General features: G+C 37.3%; 1 protein-coding gene across 2 annotated transcripts in view; it reads right to left on the bottom strand.

The window, feature by feature from the left end:
• LOC128448298 (inactive N-acetylated-alpha-linked acidic dipeptidase-like protein 2) overlaps nt 1–17,215 on the bottom strand; it is a 447,438-nt gene that overhangs the window by 186,970 nt on the left and 243,253 nt on the right. For both annotated transcript variants that reach the window (XM_053430883.1, XM_053430884.1), the window contains one exon: nt 1,666–1,809. In XM_053430883.1, the coding sequence (XP_053286858.1) occupies nt 1,666–1,809 (144 nt within the window). The remainder of the gene's footprint in view (nt 1–1,665; nt 1,810–17,215) is intronic.

Raw genomic sequence — 17,215 nt, 5'->3', positions numbered from 1 at the left:
GATATATTCAGATTATAATAACATGAAACAGGGAAGCAGATCCTGACAGATGATTCTTGGTACAGTATTTTCATATGAGTAATTACTTCAATGATTATTCAATCATCAAAATAGATTATTTGCCGTTGATCACCGAATTAATTAATCGAATAATAATTTCCCCTCTAGTCTGAATCAAATTCAAGAGGGGCACTCTCAGTGTAATTATAGACACATAACAGTGACAAGCCGTGGTACTCTCCTCTATGTGATTGAAAGGGATCCCTGCAGAGCTCGCAAATGGATTGCAGCAGGAGGACAGATTATATAATCAAGACTGATATCGTGTCTGACGCTTGATAATTGAATGTTTCATCTTTTCATTATGAACTTTAAAAGCCAACAGGAATAGACACAGTCACAATCTCTTCCCAGCATCCTTCCATCCGGCCTTTAGTGCTTGACTTAGAATGTGATGACAGAGAGCTAAGAAAAGTAAGTACAGACATTTAGACCCAGCCCTGCCCTGCAGCTCTCACTGGATGAACCTGGACCATTTCTTAGACTTAATTTGAAGAATACTCCCCGTTACAAAAATAGTGAATCTGCATGGATGCAAGCAATAGATATCACAACCAGACACTAAAATGACCTCAGCAGGTTTAAATTTAGATTGACTTGTAACTGAAAAGCTTTGGCCACTGTTTCTTCTTCTATATGCCACCAAACTCTTGGGTCAGGCCATTGATCTTTCACCTTGACAACTGCACTTCTGAAAAGGCAGGCCTCCCTTTGAGCACAGACCTTCAGGTTTGTCCAGAATGCAATGTGTGAGGTATTCCTTTAGACTTGAAGAGCAGATATTACTCTGCTGCTCATTGGCTATTCATACCTGCCCAAGTTGATTTAGATTCACATATATGTGCCAAGGGAGCAAATCCAGGGTTTGTACCCATAAACTTGAATTCAGTCATATAGGGCATAGTCCATAGTCCAGAACATTCTCGATTGTGGTTCCCTGATGGTGAAAAAAGCTGGCAAAGCCTTTTCTTAGAACAATCTACAATGAGCAGCAAGCCCTTCTGGTGGACCTGTTGCACGACACTTAGAACTTTAAGGTCACCTGTGACACCTCAGTACCATAAAGTCTGCCAAATGAATTAATGAAACAATTAATATCAATGCAGACACAGCAGCCTACCAGCCTTATTCCCAATATAATGTAAACTGTACCTCAAACATGCACAAACAATTTTTTTCACTTGGAGAGGGCTCCAATGGGATAACTCATCATTTTTATTGGCCAAAGGCTGAAATACAATCTTTTGTCACATACTGTATATTTATCGAACACAAGGACTCCAGAAAATCACAAATAGGACTAATTACAATTTAGGTGGAGCGCAACACCCTACAGGAGAAATGACTATCGTCTACCACCCGAGAACAGCTCTCATTCCAGTGGTAGGGCAAGTGAAGCAGTGACCTTGGGCCCCTCTATTTTCCTTGGACCCGCACAAAGACACCAAAGAGGATGTGATATCCAGGAAGAACATAGTACTACTATAGAGAACAGTGAAGCAACAAAACAATCTGTACATTCCCAAATGCTGTAATTATTTCCGTTATTACTGATTGTTTCAAATGATTAAAAAATAAAAAATAAAAAAGGTAAGGAATGAATACCTGTGTTGGCAGGCATGGCAAGAGGAACGCAGGAGTCTCCTTGCCCTGCTGATGAAGAGGACAGTAACTTCTTGGCTAGGAAGGCAGAGATTGGCTGAACCAACAGGGATGTCAGACTTCCTCCAGCCTCTCTTGACAGGCCAGCTAGAGACAATGCAAAAATACACATGGAGAGTCAGAGGAAATCAAAGCCCTGGATTGCAGGAGAAGACTCAGGAAAAAAAGGGTAACATGTAATTTAAAAATCATCAGTGTTCGTTTTTTGTTTCCCTTCTGTTTCCTACATCAATATTTCATCGTATATTACGTAGACTAAGTAAAATAGCAATCTTCTCTAATGTAGTCTAGAACATCTAAATAGTTAACCACCGCCCTTTTTTTCTTTTCTATTTGGGACGGGGCTGGGTAATTTGATTTTTGCTTTCTCTTTTGTGGTCTGTGTAGATCGATCTTATTCTCTCTATGTTATTTCTCAAGTTTAATTGTATAAAAAGTGAAGAAAACTGTGCAATGGTGAATGAGGTAAATTAATGTAGTGACATATAGAAGATGATAATGGAATCATTGCAATGAATTAGTATTCAGATGCATATATTTCATCATATCAATCGCTGTGGCAGCTACTACTGCAGGTAACTATAAAACCTTTTAAGTACATATTTGTCACTCTGGGAAAATGCATCGATGACCTCAAGAAATGTGTTTAACACAGACTAGAACATGTAGGGATTAAAGGAACAGCATTAGGCTGGTTTAAATCAAATTTATCAGATAGATTTCAATTTGTTAATGTTAACAATGACTCCTCCATGCATACACAAGTTATAATAATAATAATAATACAAATAATAATAATGTTCTTCATTTGTATAGCACTTATCTTTATCCTATCACTTTAACAATCATGCCCCTTCATATATATCAATGGGCTCGTTACACCCTATTGTCCCAATAGATCACACAGAGGCTCTCTTGTGGTTCCTAGATCCTGGGTATAATAGGAGGTAGAGCCTTTAATAACATCTTTATATCCATAATTATCACTCTTATAGTTTTCATTATAACTAGTCAGATCTGAAACCTGATGTTGTACAACTCTGTGTGTCTCAATGATGTGCTGATGATGAAGGGGAAATAACCAGAAGTGTCCAAGCAGTGAGTCACCTCTCAGTCTGTATGACACTATGTTTACTTCAGATTCGATTTTTGAGATTTGTTTAATTCATCGCGTATTTAACTCCATTGAAATGACGTCGAAACCCATGCACAGACTGTTACCATAGCAATGGATCTGGCACAATTTGAGCTCAAATTAATTTTGTAATAGAAAACTATGTTCTGCATATGCAAATATATGAGACATGTCAGACAGACATGAACAAAACATTGTATTACAACAATTTGAATGGGGTTCCAATGATAAGATACACAAAAAATGTTCACATTCTGCTGAAAATAACACCTTGAATCTGACAAAATCATTTTTTAAAGGCATACTTTGTAAAAGGAAATAATGGGGGATTAAATCCGTTATATTCCCTGCATAATCAAACAATTGATGTGAGTATCTCTTACGAGAGGTTAAATCCAGATTGTGAGGCTGACCTGGTAATCAAATGGTTATATCTCTCATAGTGGTCTGCACCATCAATGCAAACTGCTCTTAAGTACTGTTTATAAATAAACATCAGTAATAATTTAGTTTATTTTCATTTGGCAAGGTGAATTTTCTTTTAAAATGTGTGTTTTGGAGTTTTAAAATATCCAAATATCCAACGAAAATAATAACGGAATGATGAATACATTTGTTTTCAAGGATCTTTCTTTGTCAGACAGTCTGTGGTTTTTGAAAAATGCAGTTATGGTTTACAGGGACATTGCGGACTCGATCTGAACAAGAAAATCATTAGTTGCATGAGTTGACTAAAGATTAAAATAGTTGGCTGAAAAAAGATTGGATCAAAGAATGTCCATGTCACCAAAGTTTCACACCACTAAAGGATATGATGACGGTAAGTTGGTCTGATCATCTTTAAAAACAAGCGTCACAGCCGAGGAGAGCCATTCTGATGATGGTGGATGATTTAGTCAACTATTACAAAAATGTGTCAATGGGCGATGGAGCAATGTGGTCTCATGAAACGGTTCGTAAGATATCGTACTAAAAGTTATGTCCAAATTTTCGTAAAGAATCATACAAATTTTTAGCGCTACATTTTCGGACCTCCGCAGCACTCTGATAAAGCAAGATGGCGGAGATTGCTGTATTCCTGGTGGAAACGCTATATTTTAGCAATGTTTCTTAGTAAAAATATGTTTTGATGATATCTTCAATATTTTCATTCATGGTTAAAAAAACAAACCGCTAATATGTTTTCTAAACCCTATTTTCACAACCCTAATCTAAACCAGGAAAACCATACAGCGAACTACAAATTGAATGGCGTTTCTGTATGTGTGTGTGTTTGTTGACCCATCTTTTGTAGTTCAAATAAGTTTTCACTAGTATGTGAGATTGCGACCATGAACCTTGCATGCTTCTCTATGGTTTTTTGGTTTGAGAAAAACACCAATTTAGTCAGATTTAGTTTTTCTTACTAATAAAACGGTAAAATCTATTTTTTTCAAGGTTTTGGCCCTTCTCCGTGGCACCCCCCATAGTTTTGCATTGGGTTATTGTAGTGGAGTTGAAGACCATTCCAAAACAGTTCATACCATGTCTGTTGCATATTTAGTTTCCATCCTGTAAGCCATCAAAACTGACTCAGGTGCAAGGTTCAAAGGTCATCCCTGAGGAGCAGGAGCCATCCACAATTTTCCCAGTGACATAATGTTACTCCCGAGGTCAAAACCTTTACGATGATGTCTTTGCTTTTTTTCTACGACAAAGTTTACATTTCATCTTGCTCCAAGCACAGGCCCTCTCAGGTATACTTTCTCAGACCCCATTGAGGTCCAAGCTGGATCAAATCTGTCAAATCTGTTTTAAGAGGTATTTAATGGCCAGATATGGTCAAAATATGTATGTTTGCTTTATACAAAATCATATGTTTCACTTTGGACCAAGTAAGAGACATCTTTGTTCATTAACAACCCAATTTCTCACAACCAAGTCTCAGACTGTTTGCCCTCCTCCTCTCTGGGAGGCGCTACAGGGTCCTCCGTTCCCAGACCAGCAGGTTCAGGAACAGCTTATTCCTGCGGCTGTCACTCTGCTGAATCACCGTGGTGCAGACTTCATATGTATTTTTCATATTAGGGTAAGGGTTAGATGAATGTCCGCCATGTTTTTTGTTTTCACGAAGAGAGAGAAGCGCATAGGTCACGTGTCCCCAGCATCCTGACTCACAATTTAGTGGAATTCATACGAATTTTAATGCATTACTTTTAGTAGCATTTCCTACGAAATTGTGATGAGACCAGCCTGTATTGAGAGACTATCGAACCAGACTCACAGGGCACAGCAGGCTTGATCTGCTGCCTAGTCACCACAGTCATAAAACACATTGTAACCATGTCAAAGCAGCTGTTTTTTCAGTTTTAGAGTGTTCTAGTTGCTTAATTAACTGTTCCAGTGAGTTGAAAAAAGAAAAGTAAAATTGAAGGAACTATAATCACAGCTGCACCTTCTGTTGAGTTATGACATTAAATAACCACCAAAAAGTTTTGTTTTCCAGAACATTATGATGTAACAGTGAAGATGACCTTTGACCATTTTCATTAAAAAAAATCTATTTCCCCCAACATGAATGGATTGCCTAAAGATGTCTCTAATTCCAGGTTCATTATGTCAACAATGTGTTTTCTGAGGTCAAAGTTATCATGACCTTTAACAACCTAAATCTAGTTCATCCTTGAGTGAAACTCAACTTTTGTTTAGTTTGATGCCATTTCAAATGGCATGTTTGAGGGATACCAATCACGACTGTGGGACAATGTGGAAACCTCTGGCAATAATTGTTGATTCGTGTTTAGACATTAAAATGAAAAAATGAGGAAACAGTATTGAAAGGGTTAGAGTTAGGGTTACTGAATGGTGGTCAGTATTTAAGGCATTGCAAAGGTAGAGATGGTTCATATGAACATCAACAACAGACCTGCTATTGGCTGCCTGCTGGGAGCTGTGCACCTCTTTCAACTGTAAGCACATATTCATTGAATTGGGCAGTAGCTGTGTGTGATATTGCTCGCTGTAATTGGCTGAATCTATCATACAAATAAGAACCAAGGAGAAAATGTGTGTATGGGTGCCGTTTAAATTGGTAAATGCAAATTAACTGCCCTTGAATTATTTTGTGAGCAGGAGGGCCTGAGCATTTAATTGAAAACATGACACAAAGGGTCACTTTGGCAACCCGGGTAATTATTCATCAATACATATCTGCAAGTTAACCATCCTTCACAAACTATTTTAGAATTAAGGTCATAGCTATAGGGTAAGCATATATTCTTACAGATGAATTTCCATATATAAACCAGCCTTATGTGTCTTTTTGCCTCACCTCAACATCATGTTTATAGTATCCTAATATACTTTTACAAAAGCTCTGCTCAGTGTCTTTAGAAAATATCTTTATTATTATCTAATTACCATGAATAAGGAAATTGCTGACTTAGGAATAAAGTGTTCTTTGGTCCTTTAAAAAAAATCTCCACAAACAAATAGAAGCTGGAATTGGCCGTAACGAAGGAAGTCATAACTCATTACAAAGGCATGCATCCTGTGTCCTTAATATCTAATTTCCTCAGCCAGTTGCCTCTTGCATACCCCATTAACTTAAACATATTGTTACTTTTCTGCCTCTTTCGCAACTGATCCACTCTTTGCCCAAGTTTGGAATAATCTATACTCTAATTTAGGCAGTGATGACAAGTTAAGCAAACCTTTAAGAAAGGTCCCTTGTGGTTTCTTTCAACCAAACCTATAGTCTATATATTTCTGTGTATGGACTACAGAGTGTAACAGCAGCATCCCGATTTGATAAATAATATATGAACGAGATGGGAGACCAGACACATGAGAAGAAGGGGAAAGAGGAAGAGGTGAGTAGAAAAAGATCAGGAGAGGTTGAAGAAAGAAAAAAAAAAGGTCCAGAGAGGAGATCCACGTTTTAAGGTGAGAGGACCATGCAAGGCAGGGAGTGAATGGAAGATGAAGTGACAAGTAAGGACAAGGTCAAGAGAGGATGAGCAGAGATGACACAGGGGAGCAGACTTGAGGAGCTGGAGAGTGAATAAGACGAAGGAAATACTATGTTAAGAGTTTACCGAGACGGTAACTAACGAATAACTGATGATAGATCAAATGCGTCCTGAATAATTAAGGACCAAAGAGAGCTGTGCGTCATTCTCACTAGTTACTAGGATACTTATACTTACTATAGAATAACCAAGCCATTTATATTCCTCCTATGAAACTGACTGACGCCTTAATTACAACATTATAAAAGATTTTCGGCAGAATAGATTAATAGCAATCGAGGTGCTGCCACCAGTGGATTTGCATGTGACAGCAAGATTAGTCTTTAGAGAAGTTAACAAATGTCAGTAACAGCAGCACAGAGAGGACTGAGCATTGTAGAAGTTTTTACCGGATCCCATTTTTCTTGCAGTGTGAACCACAAACCTCAGAAACACATTAGACTCATTTTAGGAAAGATTGATGTAGCATATGTCAAATGAGAGAATAGAATGTGCAACAGAAGCTAGTGGAACAGAGAGTAAACCAGACACGACACCATCACTTCAGCTCTCTATTGAGTGGAGGTGTGGGAGGAACTATTCCAGGCTCCTCTGGTTCCAAAGGTAAAAAGGTCCAATTCAGGTTTTCCCATAGACAATGTTATATAATGAGCATTATTGATGCACTGTGTTATACAAGCAACTGTGTTGAAAAATGTCAGGTTGATTAACAAAAGAAGTGGAGAAATGAACTATAACTCACAAAACAGTGAGTCACTAAGTTTAAAATTCTGCTCCATGATGCACTAACAAGAGCAGAGGCTGACAGAGCTAAGAACAATGGAAAGACAATCTGAAGCTTAAATAGATTCAGTTTTTAGAGTGAGTCTTGATCATTCAGCTCATTCAGCATATATGGCAACATATTTTATCAACATCTGTACGACAAAGTGCTTCGAGATCTTGAATCTTTAATGTTCTCTTCGTAGCGCCGTCACACAAGACTCACAATCTGACCATTTAGACCCATCAAACATACCTAAATGACAGAAGTAAAACATTTATAATTGGTTGCAGGAACATGACAGTTATGTGCATGAACATCTCAAGGGACTTTGAGGGGCCCCAAGCAAAAGGGACCCGGTGGGTTTTACTGTCACGTCTGGATAACGTTACAACCTGTTCTGCAGTTCTGAACTGTGAAAGAACACAAAGCTAAAGACTTGCAGCTACCTCCTCTGCTGCAGTATTGTATGGAGTAATTATTCCATGAGAGAAAACCTGTTTACAGACCATAGACAACAAAGCCAGCAGCAAGCTAAGAGACTTACTGTTGCCACCAAGCTCAAAATAACATAAAATCAAGAACCAAAAATTCAATGAGATAATGTAGCATAGTCTACGAAATAATTAAGATTAACTAGTCCAGTAGTTTGTCAAGTAGCCATGCAAGTAGGCCTCTATCAACCTAATAGCACTGCCTTGGTCTGAATGGAGGCTGGAGGAATTTGAATTAGCTAAGTTACATTTCCGGTTTTAATTCACAATAGCAACTTCACTACGCCATAATCTAATTAATATAATCAAATAATATAAGAACATTTCAAAAAGCCAATTTTTGATCTGTCACTCCATATTATCAGTTGAATACAATATAAATTCATATAAAAAAAACTAAATGAATGCTTTAAAAACATTATTTCATATCCTGTGCTCATGCAACTCTTTGATTTCCAGAAAAAAGTATTTTTTTTTGTCTGGAAAACATGAAGGATCACGAGGACCCTTGTAACACTTTCCATTGAGATACGCAGCACTTCATCATTACACACTTTGATGTTGTGCTTTCTCCATCTTCTTCTCCCACTCCACATAAATCTTGTATTGACAAGCTTGTTACACATAATTAATTCTAATTTATGGCTTGAAGTAATTAGGAAGAAAAGAGGCAGAGCAGTTTAGTTGTGCTTTCGTTTTACTGGCAAAGAGTTACTATTCTATCTCAATACTATGCGCACAATACAAGCACAGTAATATGTAAGTTAAAACTTAGATGGAAAACAGATCTCTGTCAGTTCTCCACATGATGAAGTTACTTACACACTGGCTCACATAGTAACTGAAGGAAAATTGAAATAAACTGAAAGTTTCTCTCACATAGAACCCGGAAAACAAGGTGTGTTAATGTGTATATGAGTTCCAAGTTTATTCAACGGTATTTCAGTACAGAATATCATAGACTCTGGAGAGCCAATAAATGTAACTTTTGCTGTTAATACTTTGATGTAATTAGTTCACAGACTTTCCTTCTTTTAGCTGAAGCTTGAAAAAATCCCAGATCATTTTAATAAATATATAATGTGTTTGCTTCATGGGTAAACTCACTTAGATATGAAATATTCATAGATTTAAAGATTGGTCTTTTCACTACTTTGCAAAAACAGTTCCCAAGAATTCAGTTGTTTCCCTTTCTTTCTTTCTTTCTTTCTTTCTAATTACAAATAACTTCACTAACTTAGTTTAATAGCTCTCTGACTGTTTCCCTGGTCATACTGCAGCCTGGACAAGTTGGGTCATAACGATATGACTGCTGAATTTAACAACATACAATTTTAAAAAAGATATAATTTTCTATTACATAATGTTTTTGATTTTTTATCATCACAGCATAGTAATGTTAGTATGGTATCTGATCAAATGCTCAGTTTGTCTTAAAAGAAGAAACTGACCAAGCTTTTGCATTTGCTGCTGTGTGGCCTCAATAAAAAACACAACGATTTGCATTTGTCTGGATCCAACCCTTCGAGCTCTTGTTCTTTTGGGAATAGTTTGACAAATAGTGTATGTGGTTATTTAGTGGTACTGAGTGTAGGGAGCCGCAGTGCAAATTGGTGTGCAACTCTAAAAACTTTCAGAGCACATAAATCAAAACATTAAACCCTTAAAGTTTTGTTAGACAAGAGATATAAATGTGCCAAAAAGTTTGGGGGAAATCACAAGCTGTCTTTGTTCTAACTTTGCAGTTCTAAAGTTTGGTGGAAGCTGGTCCCTGCAGGTAAGTATGAAAAAATCTAAAATGAGCACATTCATTTAATTTATTTTACCGTTTTAAGACATACACTGAGGGCACTTTATCTTACAATATTATCTTGTAAAAAAAGGTACTATAATCCCTTCCACCAATGGAAAGACAACATAATGCAAATTTAAAGCCATGAAGCCAAACGTCTATCGAATGTAATTCAAATGAAACCGCTCTGTGTTGCACTTCTTTTTTCTTTTCTCATTCGTCACACACCATCTTCAATTTTTTTTTTTCATGGACTTTAACCTTCTCCAATCCCTCTTCCTTTCTCTTTTCTCCATTGTCTGAATGCTCAGTAAAGCGAGAACTCAAACAATCAATACCTGGGTAGTGTCCATGCACCGTAAATCAGTCTTTTCATTACTGGACACTGATATTAACTGATACCTGGATTGACAGAGCTCCTCTAGGGCCAGTGTTTCTTTGTGTGTGTGTGTAGACCAGTGCAGGCCTCTGTAATCTTGACACATTCGCAGAGGCGAGACGGGCCGCTGACTCCATGATGTTGCAGGGTAGGCAGAAAATCATCAAACCACTTAGATGAAAAACTGTTGAGAAGTAAGTTTTTCGAGGAACTGAGAGAGAAACCGTTTGATTTTCCAACTGATGTCTGTGTATCATGAGCAATATACTGGATGATATATTTTTAAAGGGCTACTGCAAACGTTTTCAACCTTCACTGTAATTGTTTTAATGTTAATTGTGTAATATGGGGGGGGGGGGGCATGTGGAAAACTCATCTTAAACTTTTAAAAATTGTGTCTTAGGAGGTTATACCAATTGACCCTTCTTCTTTGGTATTTCCTCATTTTTAGACGCCCTTAAGAGTCAAGCAGAGCTACAGTTGATCATTGATCGAATGCTTCTATGATCGAATGTTGAGCTAAAAACATGGAAACTTGGTCCAACAATGGAACATTATGTGCTGAGTCCAGCTCAGTTGGAATTGGAGTCCAGCTCAATGTGCTTTAAAAAAAAAAGGCTGTTGGAACAAAACAGTCCACTAGGATGGATCTAACACTTTTTTGACATTGCCTGCTAAACTGTAGGTAAAAAAATTATTTAGCTCATCACTGGACAAATTTTATCAAAAGTAGTTCCAAGCCTAATATCTGATTTAGTTTTCAAGATACAGATCACTTAACTTCACAAGGGACAAGGAGATTTCACAGGAAATTGGCGATAAGTCGAATGATTTGCACAATTGTCATTAATCTTATTTTATATTTGAATTCGTGCTTTGGAATATGTGTTTTTGGGCTCGATCCATGGGTTTCCATTTTCCAAAAGCTACATAGACAGAATCCTGAACTTTGCTATAAATTAATTAATTAATTTTGTCCAACCATCTGAAAACTAGGTAGATAATAATTAAAAGATTGTCAATACGTGGGCACCATAAATGTTTTCCAAGTGTCTCATATTATAGTATAATGGTATTATCAATCTATTCTGTTTTTCAAATATTTAATTTATATATAAATTCCAAATATAGAAAGACATAAATTATAGTTATAGTTATACATATTAAATATATAGCCATGGAGGAGATGGTTGTTGCTGAGAAGAGCCAGAAGTTGGAACCACTCTGCAGGTGAAAAAAGCCTCTGGTGCCTCACTCAGGTGAGACATACAGGTTAAGCCTGAACCTGTATGTCTCACCTGAGTGGGCCGTACTTGCCCATGTCTGGGTTAAGGGGTGAAATGTCCTGAGATACCAGCTGAAGATGAAGGGGGGGTCCTAACAACGCAAATGACTCTTGCAGTTTCTACTTGTAGCAAAGCATTGCTGATGTTTATTTTACCTGTCTTTCCTAATGAGTTAACACTGTGAAAGTATTCAAGTTCTGCATGGATTAACTTGGTTGAGGAACATTCTGCAAATGCAGACAGTCAGTACAGTAGTACAGACTTATGGGGTATGGAAGCATGTGTACTGGGGTGTGTCTATGTATGTAAACAAGCAATTGAGGCCGCATTTAATGTTATTTAATTTAAAGGGTCTTTAGTTCTCATCCTTCTAATTCCAGACAAACATTTACTCTACTTTTGCATGCGTGACTTAGTTTTAGTTATTCCACAGGAGCAGAGTGATTTTAAAATAATAATTTATTCATTCTGAAGCATTCAAGAGCGTTGAAGCTTGCCAACAAATAGAATTCTGGGCCTGTTAACTAACACAGCTAAGTTGCTCAATGATGTTACCATTTCACAACTTGTTCTGAATCTAAATTAAGCTGTAAAATCAACAAGAAAAACTATAACATGGTAAATTTAAAGACATGAAAAGATACACCAAAATATGGCCATTAGCTTTGAGAGAAGTTTTATTAAAACAAAATGAAGAGCAATGGGGTCTGAATATTTTGCTTATCAGGCTTCAGTGTGTCAAATTAAGATTAAGACTGATTCTTAAAATAGAGGAAAGGGGAAACTAAGCACAGGTGGAATTACACAGATTGCATAGTAACTCAGGTTGTCTAAATTATTACAGTGGTTATTTCTACGGTGTCATTTTGAGAAACAATCACGACGAGGTTACTAATAGCACAATGTAAGAATTTGTCATGCAGTTATCTCAATGCCAACAAGGTTGAAAGAAAAAGTCAATAACTGTGATGCTTATTTGTGGTGTAGACATTCAGAGTCCCTGGGTTCTTCACTATGTGCTAGTTATTTTCATTATATTGATTTTACTTCATTGTTTATAAGCATATTCAACTGGAAAAAAAGTCATAGCAGCAACAGTGATACAAAGTCCCAAGTGAGTCAGAATATGCCACAGCTGATACCTGTTTCAAGAAATAAATGAGTGGTAAAGTAACATGTACCCAAGAGGTTTGTGTATTGTAGCTGAGACAGCAGGAGTCCCCTGAGATGGCAATATAGTACAACACGTACCTCAACTAAAAACATGTACTTTGATGCTACTTTTCACAGTACTTTTACCCTGGCATAATTTTTCTCAGTTGAAAAGGAATTATCCTTTGATCATCACAGGAACATTATGCTGGCTAAAAACTCAACTCACCTTAAACTCAACTTTTGCTGTAACGGATCTAACATCTGCTTATCACAGGATTGTCAAGATGACAAATTAAAATCATGAATGCCATTATAACTGGCCAGAGCATTAAAATCATGTCACGTGATGCTAACATGAAAAAACACACATTCTCCAAAAACTTAAGTCTAGAGTTTAGGATATGTAAGATAGTAAAAAAAACATAACATTTAGCCCGGAGACTTGGTTCAGTCAGTTCTTAAACTCATTGTGCATGTTTCAGTGTGAGCCTTCATGTGCGTTTTTCTCAGGGAGAATTAGAAATATTCTTAGAGAGAGACAGATGATGGGGAGAATATTTTAAACATGAAACAAATGAGATGGCAGAATGCATCTTGTGGTTCCCCACAGTGATCAAAGCAGATGAGAGGAATGCATTACAGCTAATAAGCACTGCAGAAAAGTCCTCTCCTCTCATCCCTGTGAATGTGTGACACCTCACAATTAGACACTTTGCTAAGCTCACACCAGGCGACAGAGATGAAGGAGAGACACGGATGGACACATATAGAGAAAGAGAGGTCGGAAAAGAGTGAGAGAGTTTTTCAGTTTCTGAGACATAATTCCCAAATATAATCCATTTAGTCTTTTAATGATTAAAACAGAATTATTCATGTTTTTTTTGTTTCATCTAGTCTACAGTTGCCATCCTGTGTGTTGCTCTGGCAGCCTGAATCAGTGCAAACGGCCTTGGTCTAACCACAGTCAAGTACAGTAGTGTCTAATTTTATCAATGCTGGTCTGAAAAGGAAGCTAGATGGCTTCTACAATATCCTTCTGCAGCCCTCAACAAATTATGGAAATTCCTCTGGAACCTGTAGCTTTCAGCCCTAGGACTTGGTAAAGTGGTACTAAACTATATAATTAAGCTATCACCATGCACAGTGCTAACCCTGCTAACAAACTTCTGAAGAGTGGCTTTACTCCGTCCTTTGCCCAAGTTGAGAAGCACAAGGTGGGTGTGGAGATACACACAAGCCCCAAAGCACCACTGATTTAAAATTCCTCCTGGAGAACGTTGCAGTCTGTGTTAGTCATGGACTGGCCATACAAGCTTAGGTGTATTTGGTATCATCTGATCTGTGGACATGTCTTGGACACTCAGGTGAAGGAGGAGCTGTCTACTGATCCCAACCTGGTTGTGAGTCAGATCAGATAGCATGGGAGGCAGTCAGACTGTTCATCTGATCTGTTCAACAAAAATGTCTAATGAGTGAACATTGTGAGTGTCTCATGTCCACAATGACTTTAACTCCTCCATTTGAAAGAGCATTGCACTCATCCTGGAAGACATTTGGGTTCAGGAATCCTCTGAAAGCAGTAGACAGGTACCATCAGGCCAGATCGGTTGCAACTACAATATTATACAAAAAGAACAAACTTCACAATCAACAGCACCACTTAGCCATTCTCAGGTGTAACTCTGGCGTCATCAACCATCCTTTCTGGGGTACCAAGTATCGCACTTGAACAGGGATAATATCAAGTTGACCAAAGTTGATACATCACTTTTCCTGGAGTAATAAACTGTGAATACAAAGGAATATGTTTACTTGCTATTCAAAAAAATAAATCTAAACCAAGAAAGCTAAACTCTTAACTTTCATTTCATACTGAACTCAGTACATACTGCAATTTTAATTTGGACTTTGATTGATATCTTTATTAATCGGAGGGACGCACTATTGTTTTGTATTGACAAGGATTGAATTGACAGTATTATATATTGATGTTGCTTTTTCTGCGGTGTAAAGTAGGGAGGCCCCAAAGACCTGGTTTTGAATATGGACCAGTATCCAGTCATCATTTAACCATGCTGTCTAACTTTAAGCTCTAGTCAGCAACAGTGCTTGTTGCCAGTTATGCACCAAAATATGCCCCTAAGGAAACCTCCTTTGAACAAGTGCATAATATATATTTCTGTTAACAAGATGTTTTTGACTACTCTGCCTCAACTGACCTTGGGGTCTCATCTTCATCAATCTACCGCTGGGACGTTTCATACAACCGACCCCATGTAGGCTTTGAGGCTAAAAACATTTACGTCCCCCCTCCTCCCTCCACCTTTGGTACCAAACAGTGAATCCATTCATACTAGCAGCAGTAGCAGAATGAGGCTGAGTTTCGACATAAATTAGCCATCTCATTTGTTTGACAAAGAGCACTCAGTTGATGCAGCACGGCTGCCAACTCATTTGGTTAATAAAAAAAAAAAAAACTTGAGCAGAAAAAGCAGAATCTGCCTCAACTCTTGCTGAAACACTGAGCTGCGTTGGCCAATCAAGTAAGTGCAAGAGCAAAGTCCTGGTAGATTTCTGAGTAATGCGATCACCACATTGCAGTTGACTGCTGTGACAAAAAGAAAAAATGATTTATTTTTCAGTGCCCCTGAATTGTTCCTCATAATATAAATGCGGTGGAGCATTTTGATGTCTGATGATACATCAGACTCATGGATCTACTAACTTAACCGGTGTTTTGTTATTTAACAGCTAAACCCCTTAGTTTCTAATTACACAATTAACCTTGAGAAAACACTGAAGTAACTCAGACAATTATGTTGTAAAACATTTGCAATGTGTATATTTGTCAGTAAGACCTCAGGCACCAGTGCAATCAATACACAGCCCATGTTCTTGGCATAGTCATTTCAGATTTGTGGTATGCTAAATTAAAAAATCTGTTTGACAATTTGGACAGATTTTAAATCAACTGTATCACTACATCTTGGTAAATAATCTCACTTATATCCTCCATATGTGAAGGGGACAGAAATATTTGAGAATTAGAGTAGGTATCTGTGAGAAAAAAAAATGTCAATGTATGTGACAGGAGCCTTGTTCAAATGTGTGTGTGTGTGTGTGTGTGTGTGTGTGTGTGTGTGTGTGTGTGTGTGTGTGTGTGTGTGTGTGTGTGTGTGTGTGTGTGTGTGTGTGTGCAATATCGCTTTTGCTTCATATTAAAAAGAGTGTGTGTACTCTACTCTGACTGTTCGAAAACTAACAAGCTCAGTGCCAGTATGCTTTTGACATATATTGATAGTTCCAGGCATGTCTACAATTAGAGTCTCTTTCATTCAAGAAAAAAAAAGAAGTTGGTGGAAGCCAACAAGTGTTTATTGGTCCGCCACCAACAATATTGTTTTAATAGACTTTGATATTCCTGAGCTGCTGAAGTGGTGGATCCAGGGAATAACTAATCCTTCTCTAATGATGATGGTGTTTTAATGAAAGCTTAATGACACTCTTAACACCCTGGTGTATGGACTGTCTGTGTCTGCCAAAAAGACAGAGACGAGGAGAGACCAAATAAGGGAGACGTGAGGGATCATGAGACAAAACTATAGATGTGATGGGATTCACCAACACTGAGGTCCCCAGCGTTACCACCAACATCTGAAAGACAATGCTGCGTTACCTCCCATGTAGACTTACTACATTCTACAGACACTCCTGAGAGGTAAGTGCTCGGCTGGTGGTTTGATTCATTACGAAACTGGACATAAAGCCAAATGGTACTGACTGTTTGATTACAGTGATAAATAACAACTCAATTATCTACTAGAGATTTTGGCAAAACTTGAAGAACATCTAGTTCTCAGCACTTTTGCTTAATGCTATTGCAAAGTCTCCGTAGGTCCACTGATTTTCAGCCCAGACCTCATTAGGATAATGTGCATTTTCACTTGTGATTGTTGAAAGCAGAACTTTATGTCATATCATATTATATCATACTCTTTGTATATTCTTTGTATATAATATTTATACATGTGTACATGTTATTATTATTATATTTACTATTATTATATATACTGTTGCTGCCATTATTACTATATACTGCTATTATACTGGTATAATTACTATCATATATAAATATATATATTATGTTATATTATATACTATATATACTGTACTATTTGTATATACTGTCTAACAATAACATTACCATCACATCATCAGTACTATTACCATCATCTTGCCACTGCACCTTATCTACCTATTTATCTTGTGTTCCTGTTTTTTTTATTCTTTCTACCTCAATATTTTTTATTTTATTCTATTGTATTGTATTTTATTGTATTCAAATATACCTGCTGCTATGACGACTTAATTTCCCTTCGGGGATGAATAAAGTAATCTATCTATCTATCTATCTATCATAAATCTCTGTTCCAAGCTCTGTAAATTGGAAAAGGCTTGTCACAACAGTACAATAGATGT

Source organism: Pleuronectes platessa, chromosome 9 (assembly GCF_947347685.1).
Source record: "Pleuronectes platessa chromosome 9, fPlePla1.1, whole genome shotgun sequence".
Classification (NCBI taxonomy): Eukaryota; Metazoa; Chordata; class Actinopteri; order Pleuronectiformes; family Pleuronectidae; genus Pleuronectes; species Pleuronectes platessa.
This window is presented reverse-complemented; position numbering and strand designations above follow the sequence as displayed.